Source organism: Dipodomys ordii, unplaced genomic scaffold, assembly GCF_000151885.1.
Source record: "Dipodomys ordii isolate 6190 unplaced genomic scaffold, Dord_2.0 Scaffold58, whole genome shotgun sequence".
NCBI classification, from domain to species: Eukaryota; Metazoa; Chordata; class Mammalia; order Rodentia; family Heteromyidae; genus Dipodomys; species Dipodomys ordii.
Window position 1 is genome coordinate 9,018,834 of NW_012267274.1, and position 20,888 is coordinate 9,039,721.

Here is a 20,888-nt window from a genome sequence, read left to right on the forward strand (position 1 = left end):
TAAAAAGACTGTGATTAAGTTTTCGAGTTTTTCATCTTTTTACCCTAGTAACATTAGCTGGGAAAGTTTTCCACTTTATTTGCAAAATGTGACTTTATTTTAATACAAATGTCAAATTTTATGGTATGTTCCTGTGATGAAATATTGTTAAAGAAAATGAGGTAGCTGGGTACTGGTGGCTCATGCCTGTAATCCTAGCTACTCGGGAGGCTAAGATATGATGCTCATGCTCCAAAGCCAGCCCAGTTAGGACAGTCCATGAGACTCTTATCCAGTTAACTACCAGAAAACTGGAAATGGAGCTGTGGCTCAAAGTGGTAGAGTGCTAGTCTTGGGCTGAAAATCTCAGGGACAATGTCCAGGCCCTCAACTCAAGCCCCTCAACTGACCAAAAAAAAAAGAAAGAAAAGATTAGGTATGAATAAATAGGGAGGGCTGGGAAGGTGGCTCCATGGTAGAGTGCTTGCTAGCTTTGCATGCCTGAGGCCCTGGGTTCAATTGTCAGCACCACATAAGCAGAAAAAGCAGAAGTGGCACTGTGGCTCAAGTGGTAGAGCGCTAGACTTGAGCTGAAGTGCTGAGGGACAGGACAGTGCCCAGGCCCAGAGTTCAAGCCCCATGACTGATAAAAATAAGTAAATAAGGACTGAAGGATTATCATGATAATGAGGTGAAAAAATTTCACATTAAAAACTTTTGTAATGTTAAAGATGAACCCAAGACCTTTTACATGCCAGGCAAGCATTCTACCATTGAACTAATAATTGCAGTCTTTCTAATTATTCTTTTGGTGTTACTGGGCTTTGAACTCACGATTTCTAGGTTGCTAGGCAGGCATTATGCCAGACCCACACGTCTAGCCATGTTTTTTGCTGGGTATTTTTAAGATAGGGTGTCTCTTCCTACCTGGGCTCCCCTGGACCCAGTCTACCTATTTTCAGCTTCCTGACATTGACCGGGTGACAGTTGCACCCTTGTGATATTAAAGGAAAACAGCATGTTGGTTTGTTACAAAGGAGCCTGGAACTGTGAATCTTGGGGGTTTTGTTTGTTGGTTGTGTTCTGTTTATGCAGCTAAAGAGCTGTTTAGTAACAAAGCAGGAGTCCACTGGAGGGGTGAGGTGGTGGTCTCGGTAAGGACTGACTGTCATAGTCTCCTTTTCATTTACTTATTAACATTTTTGGTTAGTATCTCTTTCATGTACACTGATCCTTCAGTGACTGGGATGAAGGCATGGATACCTGCATAGCCAGTATCCCAGTCCGGGCAAAGAGCCTGTGGCCAGAAAATCCTTTGTGCCTCTAATTATCACATACTTCTCTCCCTTGCAGCTATGTTCTGACATCCATGCCTTCCCTTGCCTTAAATATTTTCTTTTTTGCTTATTTTTGGGGGTCTCTAGTTCTCTGTGTCTGGTTATTTTTATAACATATACTCAAGAATTATCCATGCTATGTGTGTGTATCGATAGTTCATTCCTTTTAATACTTAGCCTACAGTCTCCAGTTGAGTGTTCATAGATTATTTTTATTTTGAGCCTGTCAATTTTCTTTGTGAGATTTTTAACTACTAACTCAGAAATTTGTTGTTTTTTTTTAAAACTGTTCCAGGGACTTGATCACAGGGGCTGGGCCTGTCCCTGAGGTTTTGTTGTTTTTATTTTCACTCCAAGCTAGTGCTCTACCATTTTGAGCCATAGCTCCACTTCTTGGCTTTTTTTGGTAGTTAGTTAGGGATCAGAGTCACACAGACTTTCCTTCCCTGCTTTGAGTGTGGATTCCAGATCTCCGCCTCCTGAGTAGTTAGGATTATAGGTATGAGCCACCAGTGCCAAGCTCAGAGGCACAATTTTCTGTTTCTTCAACTTGAACTTGTTGGTTAGACCAGCCACTTACAATTCTGTGCTGTTGTAGTACCTCACTGAAACTATCACAGAGCTTAAGATCATGTTGTTCTGAGCACCCTCCAGAAACTCTTATCTCATAAAAGCAAGGGCCATCCAGCTACTGCAGCAGCAGCTAGTCTTCCTTAGGGCTCCAGTAAGCTCGGCTTTACCTGCAGTGCGGTACACCGGGTAGTGCCTGCAGTGGATGCCCTCTGGGCCATCAGCCCAGGTTGCCAGGGCACAGCCGCAGGGGAGCCAACTGCAGGTTCAGAGGCTGTAGCTGACACTGAGCCTTGGGCACAGCTCTTTATGCAAGGGGCCCAGTCGGCTGGCAGGGCCATGCGGGAAGTTTGGCTACAGATCCCACACAGCGTCCCAAGCAGGAGGTGCCTACACATTTTTTTTTTTCTTGAAAATACAGTGAACTGAGGTCTTCCAACTTTGTTAGGCAAGGGTTCGACCACTTGTGTCATGCCCTCAGTCCTTGTCGCTTTTGTTACTTTTAAAATAAGAGTCATGTGTTTTTGCCAGGGTTCCCCCCATGTAGCTCGAATGACGAGCATGTGCCACCACCCCCAGTAAGAACCAGTACGAGTGCTGCATGTATTCTTCACACTTTGATCCTGACAAGACATGTTTGGGGGATTTGTTAAAGTGGGTATAGAGTAGCCCTTGATCTACAAAACACAGTCCCTGCTCATGAAATATGCTATTTCTAGGTCCTACCTAAATGCCTGGGATATTTAGCAAGATCCATTTCTAGCCCATGTCTCCATTTAACTCTGCCAACAGCTGCTGTTCTCTGCCAGGCCTTGGAGAATCTTGTCTTGAGTATTTGGCCAAAGACACAAATGCAACCTACACAGATTTCTGGGTTTTATACTTACAACTGCTTTTCTCCAGTATTTTCCTGCAAATTCCAGATGCTTCTACAGCCCTGAACTGTGTGCTGTGTTTGCTTAACTCAGCAAGAGCAATGCTTCCATTTCTCCTTGCTGCAGATTGCAAAAATGTCTCCACAGAGTGCTGGAAGGATGTGGAGTTTTCCTGGAGTCTCCTCACTCAAAGATTGTAACTTCATGCGTCCGTGTCTGTGAAGACAGCTGCTTTGCTTACTTTTAGTTGTACTCAACCTGGTCAGAGGGCATACTCACATCCAAAACTGCAAGTTAACTTCCATTTAAGTATACTTGAGCTGAATTGCCAAACTAGTAATTTTCTTACTGCTATATGATTAGCATAATTTAGGGTACTCTTCAGTTCATGATAGTATTTTCTTAACTGTCTAACGCCTACGTCAATGCAAACCAAGCTCGGGTCAGTCCATCAACCTCCTACACTCCGAGTCGTCACAAGAGGAGTTACGAAGATGATGAGGACATGGACCTCCAGCCCAATAAGCAAAAAGAGCAGCACGCAGGTGCCAGGCAAGCAGGTAGTATGCGCCAGTGGCTTCCTGTAGCCTTCTCACAGGACATTTGTTTTCGCTCTCGACTGTGGAACAGTGCAATCCTAGATTTAGGAGCTGGTAACGATGTGATGACCTTTCCTCAAGTTTATGAGACTTAGAAACAGTTTGGACTGGGGCTAGGGGTGTAGCTCACTGGAAAAGGGCTTGCCTACTAGGCGCAAGGCCCTGGGTTCAGGCCCCAGAACCACAAAAAACGTGCAAAGAATGTAGAATCTCAAGTGGCTAGCTACAAAGTATTATCTGTTCATATTTTTTATCCCATCTCTTTAAATAATATAGCATAGCACTTTACACTGAAGTGACTAATTATATCTGAAAACGTCCTTTACATTTTTAAGTCATGGTACCTTATAAGACTAAAAATATCAAGGAAAAACTCAGAATGCTAGTACACTAGATGGATTTTCAAAGATTTATTTATTTAAAAAAAATTGATTCTGATTAAAGCAAAAAGAAAAGTTGAAATTTTTTAAGAACCGAACAGAATTTCAGAATTGCCACATCATTGATTTCAATCAGTTGTTTTTTTGGTTTGGTTTGGTTTTGTAGTACTGGGGTGTGAACTCCTGAGTTCATACTTGCTAGACAGGTGCTCTACCACTGGAATCATGCCTCTGGCTCTTGTTTTGAGATAGGCTCACACTTGTTGCCGTGGCCTATGCCTGGACTGTGATCCTGCTTTCACACTTCTTCCCGCAGCTGTGGTGACCAGCGCTCACCACCATGCCCCGCTTCTTCCATTGAAGTATGTTTATGAGTTTGGTTTGTTTTTTGCCTGGACTAGTCTGGAACCTTCACCTCCTGATCTCAGCCTCCCGTGTAGCCTCCCATGACGGCCCATGCCTATAATTACAGTTTTGTGTGTGTGTATGAGAGAGAGAAAGAGACAGACAGTCCTGAGGCTTGAACTCAGCATGGGAGCTGTCCCTAGGGTTTTATGCTCAAGCCCTAGTGCTCTACCTCTTGAGCCACAGTTCCTTTTCCCACTTTCTGGTGGTTTGTTGGAGATAAAAGTCTCACGGACTTTCCTGCCTGGGCTGGCTCTGAAACACAATCCAGATTTTGGCCTTCTGAGTAGCAAGAACTATAGGAGTAAGCCACTCAACACCTGGCACAATCACAGCTTTTATGAGAGGTGAATTTCCTCATGTTAGTAGGTGGATAAATTTGTCTTTCTCTTTATGTGCTGGTTACATTCCCCCCTTTTTGTGGGGGGACGGACAGTGGTCAGTCATGGGGCTTGAACTCAGGGTCTGGATGCTGTTCCTGAGCTCTTCTGGTTTTTGAATGGTTTATTGGAAATAAGAGTCATGGATTTTCCTGCCTGGCCTAGCTTTGAACCACTATCCAATTACAGGCATGAGCATCAGCACCCAGCTGGTCATATCCCTTTACACTTCTTGTTCAGCATGATTCCCTTGACATCCATTCATCCACCCACAGTGCCACATGATGTTAGTAATTTTCTTATTATTGCTGAGTAGGACTCAATGGTAAGGTAGGCTGCATTTTGATCCTAATTAGTTATTAGTTTAGAATTGTAACTACTTCAGGATAGACACTGTCCTTTAACTATCTGTATCTTCCCAGTACTTAGTATGATTCCACACCATGGATTTTTATTGGTCTGGTCGTGGGGCCTGAACTCTGGGCCTGGGCACTGTCCCTCAGCTCTTCAGCTCAAGGCTAGCACTCTACCACTTGAGCCACAGCGCCACTTCCGGCTTTTTTCTTTTTGCTTATGTGGTGCTGAGGAATTGAACCCAGGGCCTCAGGCATGCAAGGCAAGCGCTCTACCACTGAGCCACCTTCCCAGCCACACACCATGGATTTTTAATGAACACTTGGTAAATGAAGTTATTGCTATGTGGCTTCATCATTCTTTAAAGAGCACAAAAAGTACAGTCTGCCCAAGGTGTTCTGTCAGTAGAGCACATATAAGTTAGGTCAAAGATGTCAGAGTAAGCATGTTTAATATTAACTTTTAATAATACCTGCATAAGATTTGATGGTTGTAATTTGTTGCTGTTTTATAGTAGGAAATGAATGCAAAATTTCAGGTCTGCATTATGTTGTGAAATAAGTCCAACGAAGGTAGTAGTGTGTTATTAAAACCATAACAGACTGAACTTTCAGAGCTCAAAACATCATTTGTACCAAACTTTGGGATGTCCATTTCCTCTAGGAGGCATTAGAAATGGCTAAGTGTAGAGCTGGAGGCACGGCTCAAGTGGTAGAGCCCCTGCCTTGCAAGCCCAGACCAGGACTTCAAACCCCACTACTACCCCCACCCCCACCCCCCCAAAAAAAAGAAAAGGAAATTACCAAGTGTGATGCTGTCCTTTGAATTTAGGGAGTGTTGGTGGTCTTCAGTGGTGTGGAGAGCCAAAACGTTTAGAAACTGAAGCATCTGCTGGCCAACAACTGAACTCCTTAAACCTCTCTTCTCCTTTTGATCTGAATTTTCCACTGCCAGGAGAGAAGGGTCCCGCTTGCCTGGTGAAGGTAATAAATCCTTTCATTGTCCTCACATTGAAAGATGCATTATTAGCTTCAAAACTTAAATGGGAAACAGTATTTGTATGCATTCTCCTTTGCTATTATCACAAATCACTACAAATTTAGAGGCCTGTGTCAATAAGGCTTTGGGTCAGAAGTCTGGTGTGGGTGTCACGGAGGTAAAATCAGTGGGAAGAGGGCTGTGCTCTCTTTGTGGTGGCTCCAAAGGCGGATTGGGAAAGTATTGTTTCACCTTGTCCAGCCCACTACGTCCTACGTGCAGATGAATAGAAAGAGGTTTAAGTAATTATTAATAAGTCTTTCCACTAATTAAACGTTATTACCTCCCTTGGTCTCAGTCTATGAAATGTAGTTACTTTAATGTTCATTTCTTGATCTAAAGTTCTAAGATACTATTACTGTAACTTTAAGACTCAATTTCTTGTTTGGGTTTTTTTTCATGTCAGTGCTAATGTGATTTTGTGTCTATGCTTGTTAGGTCTATGAAGACTGGGATTGTTTCAAAGTAAATGACGTTCTTGAATTATATGGCATATTGTCCGTAGATCCAGTGCTAAGTATACTGAACAATGATGAAAGGTGAGTTCATTCGGTCTCTTCCCCCCCAGTAGTGCGGTTTGAACTTAGTGCCTTGAATTTGCTTGTCTGGTACTCTACAATTTGAGCCATACCTCTAGCCCAGATTTTTGCTTGTTATTTTGGAAATGGAGTCCTGAAGAATCTTCTGCCCGTGCTGGCTTTGAACCTTGATCTTCTGGATCTCAACTTCCTGAGAAGCTAGTATTACAAGTATGAACTCCTGGTACCTGGCTTTGGTCACTTTTTATTTAATTTTACATTTTCAGAAAAGTGTCAGGATAGTTATAAAGAACTCCTTTCCCTTTCATCAGATTTTCCAATTGTCACTGCTCTTGCCAGTGTGCTTTGTCATTCACTTACCCTGCTTATGTACACCCAAAATCTATCCCTGGTGCTTACTCTTGTCTTACTATGTAGCTGAGGCTGGCCTCAACCCTGTGATCCTGCTGCTTCAATCTCCCGAGTGCTGGAATTACAGGGAGCACCACTACATTCAGCTCTTACACACACTTCTCCAGAACACTTGACAGTTACTGAAATACCAAACCCTTTTATCCCTCAATGCTTGAACTAATGTTTCCTGAGAACAGAGATTCTCATATGTAATCAGAACACAAGTATCTAAGTTAGGATATTTCCCATACGTACATGGTACACCAATCGTACACCCTTCTTGAGTTCACTAATTGTCTCAGTCGTGTTCTTTGCTGTACTTACTATCTTGATCCAGGATCCGTTTGGCTCGTTGCACTGAAGTGAAGCTGACCTCAGCCTTTCTTTGGCCTTCATGGTTTTGATATTATTGCTACTATTTCTTTTTTCCTCTCCTCTTGCTCTTTCTCCTGCTCCTTCCTTCTTCCTCTTTCCTCCTTTTTTCTTTCCTCTTTCTCTTTTCTTGTTATTTTCCTTTTTCCTTCATTAATTTCAGGCTTAAATTTTCCTAGATTGAGCGAGTAAAAGACACTTCTTTTTTTTTTTGGTCAGTCATGGGACTTGAACTCTGGGTCTGGGCGCTGTCCCTCAGCTCTTCAATTCCAGGCGAGCGCTCTACCACTTGAGCCACAGCGCCACTTCCGGTTTTTGAGTGGTTTATTGGAGATAAGAGTCTCATGGACTTTCCCTGCCCGGGCTGTCTTTGAACCTCAGATCCTCAGATCTCAGCCTCCTGAGTAGCTAGGATTACAGGCATGAGCCACCGGCGCCCGGTGTAAAAGACACTTTATAGACAGGTTCTACGTCCTGAGAAAAATGACCATGTCTTTTTTTTTTTTTTTGGTCATTGGAACTCTGGGCCTGGCGCTGTCCCTCAGCTGTTCAGCTCAAGGCTAGCGCTCTACCACTTGGGCCACAGCACCATTTCCAGCTTTTTTTCTGCTTATGTGGTGCTGAGGAATCAAACCCAGGGCCTCGTGTATGTAAGGCAAGCACTCAACCACCGAGCCACCTTCCAGCCCTGACCATGTATGTCATTTTATCATTTATGTTCTGGCACATTAAGCTATTTACACATTCCAGACTCCAATCACAATGGCAACTTCCCCTCCCTCCCCCCAAGGAGGAGGAATTCCATTCAGAAATCAAGACCCATAGACACACGTTGTATATATAAGAAATAACTGAGACAGTAAGCTTATAAATAAAACAATTTTTAGACTCACAAGTTAGAGATTCTTTTCCATATCCACTGGTGCTTTTCTGTGGGCAGTGGAGAGGCAGTGCATCGCGTTGGGGGGTGCGTGGCTGTGGAGCATGCTGCCACATGGCTCAGGCGTGAGCGAGAGGGCAAGGAAGAGCCGGCTCCCGTGAGCATCTGTGTGTGAGAATGTGCGAGCGCAGATAGCTCCTTGCTTGACCTCTAAGTTTGCTTTCAGCGACGCATATTATTTCACATCCTTGTTGTGGACATGTCTCCCCACAGGGACGCCTCTGCACTGCCGGACCCCATGGAGTGCACGGACACAGCGCAGGAGCAGAGGGTCCACAGTCCTCCCGCTTCCTTGGTGCCAAGAATTCATGTAATTTTAGCCCAGAAACTGCAACACATCAATCCATTGTTACCCACTTGCCTTAACAAAGAGGAGAGCAGAACCTGTAAGTGTAAGTGTTAACGTCTGCTGAGCCACAGACGAGCCTCGTGTCCGGATCTGCCTGTGGCTGGCGCCCGTAGTGGCACCAAGGCGGCTCCTCATTTGTCAGAATTCAGTTGTTCAGTCTTCCTGTAGCTTTGCTTCATTTTCCTCTTCTGTTAATTCTCTTCATAGAAATAGCCCCACCCCCGTAAGAACCGACCTACGGGCTACCTTGGTTTTGCTTATGTGTGTCTTCTAAGTTCTTACTAGTCGCACAGTTGTTTTCGCACCGGGGTGCTGGCATGTGCATTCAGAGTTGGTTCTCCCTTCCTCCTGCAGTCGTGTCAAGCTTCATGTCCGAGTTGTCCCCAGTCAGAGCAGAGCTGCTTGGGTTCCTCACACACGCGCTTTTGGGAGACAGTTTGGCTGCCGAGTACCTTATCCTACATCTCATCTCCACAGTGTAAGTGTTGGATTGCTTGTGGGAAATAAGGGAGTTTGCTGTGGTGTAGAAAGTAGGAAAGAAAAGGAAGATTGCTGGTGTCATATTTGTGTTCTAGTTTATCAGGATTCATCAAGTGGGTTGTTGTTCACTGTAACAAGTATTAAACCAAATCACAAATACCCTTCTCCACCTTTTCTCGATCTCACATAATGTACCTTCAGTAAGTGTTTGAGCTAAAATAGGATAAACGCCCTGACTGATGAGTAGAATGAGTTATTTTATCCTTTTTGCATTCTTCCCTCCCCCTACTTATTGTGGAGCTGCAAATAGTGCTCAACCCCCTGAGCCACATCCCCAAATCAGTTTGCATTCTGATCTCTCTGTTTATGTATCCTATGGCTCTGCTTCTGAAAACTCTCAATGAAGCATGTCACATGCACATTTAATCTGTAGGTTGACAGTATCCCCTCACCCTGTGACTTCAGCATTGTTCTTTTGTTTTCTGACTTCGAAAGTAATGTGCTCTTTCCACAAGTCCCAAGAACACAGGAAGGAAACAGCAATTATCCTTGTAACCTCCTACAGAGAACCTTGGGTACCCTTGTACTTGTTCATGTTCTTTTATTTCCATGGCAATTCTCTGTATATTCATGTAGTATCAGCTATACTGTAAGCACAGAGCCATGTCTTTTAAGCATTTAATAGATACTAAACATTTGCCCATAATTCTTAATGAGCTTTTTGGTGGCAGCACAAGGTTTCATTATACAGTCGTACCATATGTAGCCATTTCCATAAATACTAGTTCTTCCTAGTTCTTATATATAGTAAATACCATTGCAGCTATATTTATGTTATTTTTCCTTGGATGACATCTGAGATAGTAGTATATCATAGTTAAAACAGCCTTGAATCCAAGCTCTATCATTTTCCAGCTTATTGGATGGTGACAAGTTCAGCACCTCTCATTGAAAACCTGAAATTCTCTTAAATCTAAAGATTTTTTGATTGCCAACACACTGCTTAGTTTCACACTGGATCACTACAGATTTTGGGTTTCAGATTAGGGCTGCTTACAGAGTAGTCTGTACTTTCCAGACCTGAACTACTCATGGTCTCCAGCACTTTGGGTAGCTGTGACTCCAGTTATATTTAGCTCTTAGGCTCAGATTCCCAGCTGTGAAACAAAGTAATCAGGACCCACCTCTGGATGTTTGGAGATTGACAAAGCACATGAATGTTCAGAAGAGTCCCTGGAATGGGATCAGTACTGAAAGAGAAGGGTTGGCTACTATTTTAACTGCTATTATTCTGGTAGATAAAATGACTAGCCCCAGAGGATTCTGCTACATTTTTTAATGACAGTATTTTATTTGCCTTTTGGTGGAAACCAGGAAATCACTTTAGGTTCTTATTTTTTATTTCTTTTTTTTCCCCCTAGATACACAAGAAGAGATGTTCTTCCACTAGGAAAATTTACAGTTAACTTGAGTGGTTGCCCACGGAATAGTACCTTCACAGAACACTTATATCGAATTATTCAACATCTTGTTCCAGCAGTAAGATGAATATAAATACATACTATAAACCTGAGTTCACAATGAATGCATCTAATTGTCTTCATCCAACCCAAATACTTTGAAATTTGAATAGATTTCATTTATTGGGAAACCAAGCCTGTTGACTTATATAATTAAAAATGTATTCTTAGTCAGGCACTGGTGGCTCACATCTGTCAGGAGGCTGAAATCTGAAGATTGTGGTTCAAAGCCAGCCGGAGCAGGAAAGTCTGTGAGACTTTTATCTCCAGTTATCCACCAGAAAACTGGAAGTGGAGCTGTGGCTCAAAGTGGTAGAGCGATAGCCTTAAGCACAAAAGCTCAGGGACAGCACCTAGACCTAAGTTCAAGCCCCACAACTGACCAAAACAAAAAAAGTATTCTTTCCTAAACACATCCCATTTGTTGCCTTAGCACCAGTTTGTATTGTCTAACAGTTCACACAGTTGCAGTAACTCCCTTAAAACTGTACTCTTGAAAGCGCCTGTTTGTTCAATTTGGTATCCTGTGTAGGCACTAAAAATCTTAAACCCAAACAAGCTGTAAACTGCAGTAGCCTGATTCTCTTAGCTGAGGTGATGAGGATCTCTGTCTCCACTACCCCAGCTTTGATTCCTGTTGCAGAGTTGAGCCCAGCTCATTTACAAAGGGCACCTGGAATGTGCTATTATGAGCAGGGAATCTTGGGACTAGGAGAATTGTTTGATAAGTTGAGTGACTGCAAATGCTGATTATTTCTTCCTTTGGGAACTAAAGAGGTTGAACCAATTATTGGAGGATCTCTGGGTGTCAGTCCCCCCCCAGGCCACAGGAGGGTCCATACAGATAAGCCCTCTCAGGACTTACACCTTAATCTCCCATACTAGAAGTTACCATGGAGATATGTTGAATAAATCAGTTGCTGTAAGCCTTAAGTATTTTTAATAATGATAACTTGCCCCAAATTAAAAACAAATGTAATGGTAAAAGTGGCATGGTTTTACATTGTTGCAAATCTCTTTAAGGTCTAGATTAATAGGAGTCCCCTAGATTTTCGTGTCTATTTCCAGATTTGGTCTTGTGGTAATGTGACATTTTGATCAAGAGTAGTTGAAGTGTAGAATTTGAAAGCTGTGGTTTTGTTTTTTTTTTTTTAATTTCATGGACCCCATCAAAGGGTCTCAGCACTTCCCTGAGTCTGTACCGCATTTTGTGAATTACTGAAGTAGTCAGATCCTTTGCCCTCACAGAGATAAAGCGCCAGGGAAGGGGTGGAGTCCTGGCAGTGATGGGGCATGACCCGCAGGATGCCGTGGTATCCCAGAAGGCCCAGTTCATGTGACCAGAGCTTGGGCAGTGGAAGGTGGGGTCAGAGGCCATAGAAGCCTTAGCTGCAGGCCAAGTGCGCTACCCACAGGATAGGATTACATTTCCCCAGAGTAGAGAGTTCTCTGAGGAAGGGATCTAAAAGTGACAGCCTGCAGCACAGTGATTCTCCGTTACTTTCTGGGCTTTTTTATTTTCCCACCTCCCTCCGTTCTTGCATGTCACTCTTGTGTTTAAGTCTAGCTAGCTCTGTGAGCCTTGCACACTTCTACTGGAATGTCTCGTTTTCATAAAAGACTCAGTGCAAGTGACCTCCCTGTGCATCTGTGACAGAGCTGACCCAAGCCCCTGCGCTTCCTTCAGGCCTCAGATTTGTATCTGTAATGCCCCCCCCCCCCCGCAGTATGAAAATCTTCTAAATTTTGGAGATATGTCTTACCCTTTGTCAACCGCTTTCCCCCTGCTTCTTTCTGGGATGGAGCTCAGGGAGGAGAAGGCCTAGAGCAGGGTGGAGGGCCCAGGAGGGCGCAGTGGCCGTGGCGTGGCAGATTCCCTGCTCTGCTGGACTGGCGGCTCTGGTGACAGATCTGCAGCACTGAGCAGGCACGGTGCTCCCTGACTGTCCTTTCAGTACTTCATGCAAAACCCTCTGCAGCGGCAGGAGTGAATGAGGATGGTTTGATTCAGAGACTGTAGTGAAACATGACACCGTTGAGCCTTTCCATCTCAGTGAAGAAAATAAACATTTTATTTTCTGCTTTGCTGGCTTGTGTTAGGTTTAAAAAGTTAAACTTCTGGATACTGGGTATATATGTCAATTGTCTGCTGCTCATTTCATTGGCAAAATAAAAGTCATTCTCTAGGAGGACTGTGACACATTAGTGTTGGGATAGCTCATAGATGACTGAGGCTGTAATGTGAATATAGTACCTTGCTCCTAAGAGTAGCAGAAACTGTCTCATTACTTAGAAACGCATAAAATCCTTTTTTTTCCTATGTGAAACAAAGTGTTTGAACTCCAAATGTGTATTTTCTTAAAGCAGAAAACTTAGATCCTTGCTTATTACAAATCTTCTCCTTCAGTCTTTTCGTCTCCAGATGACTATAGAGAACATGAACCATTTGAAATTCATTCCCCACAAAGACTATACGGCCAATCGCCTGGTCAGTGGTCTGCTGCAGCTGCCCAACAACACGTCCTTGGTCATCGATGAAACGCTTCTAGAACAGGGCCAGCTGGACACTCCAGGTGCGCATGTGGAGCCTTCCCTGTCCTCAGGGCCCTCTGAAGCCAGATCTGCCAGTCACTGGTTAGAAGGGTATCTGTGGACAAAGGCCAGTTCAACTTAACAAATACGCAAAAGTTTGGCCTATGCATTTGGCTAAAGCAGATAATACAAGCTGGCTGGGTGCACACCTGTGTGCTACCGTGGTTTTGTGAGCACAGTAGCACACAGAGCATTGCAGGCGGAAGTGAGAGAAAGGTTTGCTTAGTTGCTTGTCACCTCAGAGCTTTCATCAAACACTTTCAGAATTCAGGGGGAAAAAACGATTTGATCGGTAAGGGGGGGCTGAGTGGCCTGGTGGAGCATGTTCCTAACAAGGAAGCGGAGTTCTGTATCCATGTTGAGACACTGAAGTAGACAAAATGATACTGTGGACTGGGTACTTTGAAGGCAAATGTGAATAGAAAATCAGTAAACCAGCAACCTTCCGTGTTTAGAAGGAACTTTCTTGCATTGTTGTAGCCTCTCACCACACTCTCTAGGTAGAAATTAGACTTTTGGGGCCCCATTTTGCATCTAGCAGCATGTCAGACTCCAAGCACAGATTAGGGGAAGGTGTAGCTCTCCTCACACTGTATCAGTCAAGGCATAAGCGGCGCCTTGTCATCGATGTCAGCAGAGCTGGTTGGTGGTGATGACTCAGTCAGTGAAATTGCATTCTTGCTTTCCCAGGTGTTCACAACGTGACTGCCCTGAGCAACCTGATCACGTGGCAGAAGGTGGATTATGACTTCAGTTACCACCAGATGGAGTTCCCCTGCAGCATCAATGTTCTCATCACCTCCGAGGGGCGGTCCCTGCTCCCGGTACGCCGCCTGTGCAGAGAGGGGGGAGGGGGGTTGTTTCGTTTTTGTCAGTCGTGGGACCTGAACTCTGGGCCTGGGCGTTGCCCCCTCAGCTCTTCAGCTCAAGACTAGCGCTCTACCGCTTGAGCCACAGCACTACTTCCAGCTTTTTCTGCTTTTGTGGTGCTGAGGAATCGAACCCAGGACCTCATGCATGCAAGGCAAGCACTCTACCACTGAGCTACTTTCCCAGCCCCCGCTGTGTCAGTTTTAAGTGGAGGAGGTTGCATCTGGAAAGATGGCCACATTTTGTGCTTCTTATCCATAATTTGCCTGTAAGAAATTGTGGCTCAGCTGAGCCATAGCAGCACGTGCCTGCCATCCCAGCTGCTGGAGAGGCTGTGACTTCCAGCCCAGTCTGGGCAATATAGAATATGTCCTTCTCACCAAGGAGAAAAACCAAACAAGCATCTGAGAGCACAGGTAGCTTGTGAGAGAACATTTGCCTAGCATGCTCAAGTCCCAAGGCTCAGTCCCCAGCACCGTAAAATTAAGGGTAGGGAGGCGACGTAAATAAATTGTGGCTGCTGATTACTAATAAGGGAAACAATTCTCATTCCACCTTGAGCTGAAAACCTCTGTGAGGACCCAGGGCTGTTTGCAGCATTCCCCACCGAGGAGCGCAAACAGCTGAATGCCGGATGGACACCCCGCTTGCCGTCCTTGCTGCGCTCCCTCTGAGCTGCCAGGCTTCGATCTCAGCCTCTTGAGTAACTACGATTACACTGTGTGCTGCCCACTCTTGGGCCACCAGTGCCTGGTCTCTTTGCCAGGCTTAAGAGTTCCTTCAAAATAGTCCTTACTTTGTAATCAGCCTTATTGTTGTTAACATTATGAGAGAGAGAGTGAGAAATGCTCTGGTCTTCAGGGTGGCTGATTAAGAGCTGATAGTTCAAGCCACCCATGATGCTACATGTCTATAATCCCAAATCTCAAACAGAGCCATGAGGCTCTTGTTTTGAGGCCAGCCCAAGCAAAAAATTAGACCTCATTTCAGCCAGTAAGCTGGCCAGAGCTGGCCTGTAGTCCAGCTACTCAAGGCAGGAGCATCACAGAGGCCCACCCAGACGTAAACAAAACCTTATCTGAAAAATGAGAGCTGTTGATTCTGAGGAAGATAAGCACTCCCAAGACTTGGAAAGTGTGCAGTTCCTTTGTAGCAATGCTTATGTACAGTGGATAAGAATCTTTGACTGGGAATGAAATTGCTTGTTGTTAAGTTGTCTGGGAAAACAGGATATCCGGTTTCATGAACTGCCTTTTAGTGGCTGGCTACTTTTTTATGTTCGCTAAAACCATAGAGGAAACATTACAAATGACCAACAAAACGCTGATTTTTGTAACTATTGCTGTGGTAGTTATAATGTGCAAGTGAATATTAAAACTTGTTCCTGGCTAGCCAGAGAGGCTCACAACTGTAATCCTAGCTACTCAGCTAGGGAACTTTGGGAAGATTGGCGTTTGAGACCAGTCTAGGCAGAGTTTGTGAGATCCTCAACTCAGTCGATTAAAAGCTGGTACGGCAGTACATCTCTGTATACCAGATAAATGGGAGGTATAAATAGAATTATGGGCCTAAGCAAAAAGTGAGACCCTGTTTGAAAGATAACAAGTATAAAGGACTGAAGGCCTGACTCAAGTGGTGCATTGCCTGCCAAGCAAAGCCCTGAGTTCAAATACCAGTACCAAAAAAATAACAACCAGCTCTCGTTCCCACCCCCTCACATGAAGTTTTTCATTGCCAGATTAGCACAATCTGAGTGTACATAGTGCAGTTTACAAGGGGCGGGGGAGGAGCATGCAAGCATGTGAGCGTGGGAAGGAGTGTGCGCTGTTTCTCTTTCCAGGCAGACTGCCAAATGCACTTACAGCCTCAGCTGATGCCACCCAACATGGAGGAGTACATGAACAGCCTTCTCTCGGCGGTGCTGCCATCTATGCTGAACAAGTTCCGCATCTACCTGACCCTGCTGAAATTCCTGGACTACAGCATATCGGATGAAATCACCAAGGTACACTGAGCTGAGGGCATGCGCATGCTCCCTGTGCAGAGCGGCCGTGTCCAGCGTTTACTGCGCCTTGCTTTCCCTGTGCTTGCCTAGACCTCTGTTGCGTGCTGGAAATAGACATTGTCGGGCATCCTGTTTTCACTCCCTGAAAGTTTTGTTTTTGTTTTTTTTGCTATGCTGAGGTCTAACCCCAAGCCCTGTGCAGCCAAGGGGAGGGTTCTAGTACTGAGCTGATCCCTGCCTCTCTTCTGGAAGTTTCTATTCCAATACATTTTAGTTTGTTTGGGGTTTTTTAGCCATTGGCTTGGGATTTAAAATGATACATCTTAACTATATAATAATCTAAGACTAATAATCATTTTAATAATATACCATAATATACAAAATATATAATAATACATATACAAAATATATAATAACAATATACAAAACATGACTCCTGTAGGGACTTCCGGCTGTGGGCCTGTCCTTTTTACTTTCAATAAGCTTGCATCTGCTTTAGACACTAAAAATAATCCTTTTGCTCCTTTATAATTTCACTCTTCTTTGTTACTTGCATATAGATTATTCTTGCCGGTGCATTCCCCACAATACATAAGTGATGCCTTAGGCAGTTGGTTTTCAAATAAGAGGGAAGAGGTTCTAAACAAATAAAAGCTGGGTTCAGGTTCACACCTGGAATGTTACTTAGAAGGCAGAGATCAATGGGGAAGATGAGGCTCAAAAGGCAGAAAAGTTCAGGAGGTCCTTCTCTATAACTGGGTCCTGGGCACAGTGGAATGTGTCATTCTTCTTAGGTGTGTGGGAGGCTGAGAACAAGAGGATTGTGGTTCCAGGCTAGCCCAAGCAGAGACATTGAGACTCTATCTCAATGGAAAGAGCTGGGCGTGATGATGGTGTATACCTGTCAGCCCAGCTAGGACAGGGAGTGGAAACTACAAGAATCCTCAGCCCAGTCATATTCAAAGCAAGACTATCTCAAAAACCACCAGTGTAAGCCGGGCTCCAGTGGTTTGCACTTGTAAGGCTAGTTACTGGAGAGGCTGAGATCTCAGGGTTGTGGTTCAAAGCCAACCCAGGCAGGAAAGTCCATGAAACTCTTATCTCCAAAGAATCACCAGAAAATCAGAAGTAGTGCTGTGGCTTAGTGGTAGGGTGCTAACCTTGAGCAAAAGACCTCAAGGACAGGGCCCAGGCCAGCAATCAATCAATAAATAACCAATGCAAAAAAGTCCTGAAGGCATGGCTCACCAGTAATGCCTGTAGAGCAAACTCAGGGCTCTGAGTTCAACCCAAAAATTAAAACTTTTTTATTGATGTTCTTTATCTTCATGTGGGTTTACCTCACTGCCTAATATGTTTTCATTTCAGCCCAAAGACTTTCTTTTGTTTCTTGAAGACATGTCTGCTCAGGCAGCTTTTCTTTATCTTTTTACTAACCTCAGATTATTAATTTCTTCTTAAGGCTAGTTTTGTTTTTGTTTTGTTTTGTTTTTGTCCATTGTGAGGCTTGAACTTTGGGCCTGGGCGCTGTCCCTGAGCTCTTCAGCTCAAGGGTAGCGCTCTACCTGTTGAGTACCACTTCCGGCTTTTTCTGCTTATGTGGTGCTGTGGAATCGAACCCAGGGACTCCTGCATGCAAAGCAAGCACTCTACCACCGAGCCACTAGTTTTGCCAATGTAGTTTTTTTTTTTTTTTTGTCGTGGGGCTTGAACTCTGGGCCTGGGCGCTGTCCCTCAGCTCTCCAGCTCAAGGCGAGCGCTCTACCACTTGAGCTACAGTGCCACTTCCTGTTTTCTGGTGGTTAATTGGAGATAAGAGTCTCATGGACTTCATCTTCTTCTAAAGACGCCACTGCTAAAAGTCAGCTTTATGAATCACCATATTTGAATAAATATAATGAAGTATTTACACTGTTTTGGTAGAATTTTTTTTTTGGTGTACCAGTCCTGGGGCTTGAATTCAAGTCCTTGGCACTCTCTCTGAACTTCTTTGCTCGAGGCTGGTGCTCTACCACTTGAGCCACAGCTCTGTGCCTGTTTTTTTTCTGGTAGTTAACTGGAGACAAGAGTCTGACAGGCTTTCCCACCTGGGCTGGCTTTGAACCACAATCCCCAGATCTCAGCCCTCTGAGTAGCTACAATTACAGGTATAAACACCAAGGCCTGGCTGTTTGGGCAGAATTTTTTTTGGGGGGGGATCCGGTCGTGGGGCCTGAACTCTGGGCCTGGGTGCTGTCCCTCAGCTCTTCAGCTCAAGGCCAGTGCTCTACCGCTTGAGCCACAGCACCACTTCCGGCCTTTTCTATTTATGTGGTGCTGAGGAATCGAACTCAAGGTCTCATGCATGCAAGGCAAGCACTCTACCACTGAGCCACCTTCCCAGCCCCATATTTCTTTAAACTTCCGACTCCTTCCCCCGCACACACACTCCTCTGGCGCACTTACTGTGTGCATGACGGCACTGTGGCTGGTATGTAGGGTCTTCAGGGCTACATTCTTTTCTACTTTCTTTCTATTCCACAGGCCATATCATCTCAGTCAACACATTATGATGTTGTTCACTGATTCTTATGCCTGTTCACTCAATCACCTGAACTCCTCTAGTTTTTCTTTTTTAGATTAGATTGTTTTTGTTTCTTTTGTCTTTTACATATATTAACTCCAGAATTTGCTCCATTTTTAAAACGTTTGTCTTTTTTATCCATAGCTATTTCATGAAACTGTTCTCATGTGTTCCTTTTCTTTTGCATAGTACTAGGGTGTTGGTGCAGGGTTTTGCCCATTCTAGGTAAGCCCAGCACTGTGGATCTCCATCCCCGCCCTGCTGGCCATCTCAGTAGTTTGTTACTTGTTGCCACCCATAGTGTCTCAGGCAGCCCGGGTGATGAAGCAAGCAGCTGCTCGCGTGGCAGGCTGCAAATCAAGGCACAACAGCATTGCAGGAGGGTGCTTCCAGGAGGCCACGCTGTGCCTTCTCCATGATGGCCGGGCGCGGTGCTTTCCAAAGCTGTCGCTGCAGGGTAGGGGCAGACTAAATGGAGCGAGGAAAATGTCACAAAGCTCACCACAAAAACCACCTGTTTCTCTTGTCTAAGTGCTGCTCAGATTATAGCAAGCATCTCGCTCACTTCAAGGTTTAAGAGCCAAGGCTAATTCCTTCTATTTTGTTTTCTTTTGTTAATGGTACTGGAGTTTGAATTCAAGCTAATTGGGCAGGTGCCCCTCCCACATTTCCAACCCTGTTTCTTTCTGGTGGTCTTTTTGGTGATACTGACGTTTAAACTAGTCCAGCATTTGACTGGCTAATTGCAGATGGAGCCTCACACTTCTCTGCTTGGGCTGGCTTCAAACCAAGAGCTTCTGGGTGTCAGCCTCCTGAATAGCTAGGATGACAGCAGTGAGCCATTGGTGCTCAGCCAGCCCAGCTTTTGGCTGGTTATTTTGGAGATGGAATCACTTTTCCAGTGCTGGCTGGCTGGCTTTGAACCATATTATTTATTTTTGAGATAAGGTCTGACTTTTGCCTAGGCTACCATCTGCCTATATTTAGGCTTCCTGTCATAGTTAAGATAAACAGCCAGCGCTCACCGTTGTGTCCAGTTCTTGGTTGAGAAGTCTCAGTAACTTTCTGTTTGGGATGACCTAGAAGCATAGTGCTCCCCATTTCTGCCTCCCAGATAGCTAGCATTACATGTGGCCCTCAGTGCCCAGCTCTGACATACATTTTTCCCCCTGGGTCCTGGAGCTTAAATTTTGGGTCTGGGCTGCTGTCCCTGAGCTGCTTTTTACTCAAGGCTAGTGCTTTACCACCTGAGCCACAGCTCCACTTCTAGCTTTTTTGCTACTTTATTAGCGATAAGAGTCTTACAGATTTTCCTGCCAGTGCTGGCTTCAAACCATGATCCTCAGATCTCACCCTCTGGGTTTTTTTGTTTTTGTTTTTAACCAGAACTTGAAGTTACAGCCTCCTCTTGGTCTCTTTTGGCTTTTTCACATACAGCTGGCATGTCCTCTTGAGCCATACCTCCAGTTCTAGCTTTTTTGCTGGTTAATGGGAGATAAGAGCCTTATACATTGTGTGTTCAGGCTGGCTTCAAACCACCATCATCAAACTTCAGCCTCCTGAGTTCACAGGCATGAGTAGTAACTGGCACTCAGTCAATATTCTCAGTTTTTCATTAGCCAAAGGATCGTGTTTCTTTTTCCTTAGAAAACCAAGGAACTGCCAGTGGCTCATACTTGTAATCCTAGCTACTCTGGAGGCTAAGATCTAAGGATTGTAGTTCAAAGCCAGCCCAGGGAAGGAAAGTCCATGAGACTCTTCTCTCCAATTAACCACCAGAAAACCAGAAGTGGCACTGTGGCTCAAGTGGTAGAACACTCGCCTTGAGCTGAAGAGCTCGGGGACAGTGTCCAGGCCCAGAGTTCAAGCCCCACGACCAAAAAGAAAGAAAACAAAAAGAAAAATCAAGGAACTAATTTAAGAATATTTAAGGAAAGGTAGGAAGTAGTTGAGGTAGGAGGGAAGGGATGGTAGGGGAAAAATAAAGGAGGAGGCAACAATGCTTGATAAGAAATGTACTCATTACCTTGCTCATTTAACTGTAACCCCTCTGTACAGTATTTTCACAATAAAAAACTTAATTAAAAAAAAGAATATTTCAGTTTTAAAGGAATCTTTCAAAGTGCATTTGTCTTTTGATAAAGGCAGTGGAGGATGACTTCGTGGAAATGCGGAAGAACGACCCTCAGAGCATCACCGCGGACGACCTCCACCAGCTGCTCGTGGTAGCACGGTAAGTCCTGCGTGTTTGGAATGGCTGGTTTGAGAAACTGCATCATATTTCATTTATTTATGTGTCAAACACTGAAGCAGACTTCTAAAAACCAAAAGGATTTTTCTTTAAAAAG

At 44.4% G+C, this 20,888-nt stretch overlaps 1 protein-coding gene across 1 annotated transcript in view; it reads left to right on the forward strand.

Moving 5' to 3' along the window:
• The window catches only part of Mcmbp (minichromosome maintenance complex binding protein), a 37,630-nt gene that overhangs the window by 14,308 nt on the left and 2,434 nt on the right, over window positions 1-20,888 (forward strand). The window contains exons 7-16 of the mRNA XM_013021901.1: window positions 3,177-3,321; window positions 5,711-5,862; window positions 6,356-6,456; window positions 8,375-8,547; window positions 8,865-8,988; window positions 10,412-10,529; window positions 12,918-13,083; window positions 13,793-13,926; window positions 15,813-15,977; window positions 20,685-20,773. Of these exons, the coding sequence (XP_012877355.1) occupies window positions 3,177-3,321; window positions 5,711-5,862; window positions 6,356-6,456; window positions 8,375-8,547; window positions 8,865-8,988; window positions 10,412-10,529; window positions 12,918-13,083; window positions 13,793-13,926; window positions 15,813-15,977; window positions 20,685-20,773 (1,367 nt within the window). The remainder of the gene's footprint in view (window positions 1-3,176; window positions 3,322-5,710; window positions 5,863-6,355; window positions 6,457-8,374; window positions 8,548-8,864; window positions 8,989-10,411; window positions 10,530-12,917; window positions 13,084-13,792; window positions 13,927-15,812; window positions 15,978-20,684; window positions 20,774-20,888) is intronic.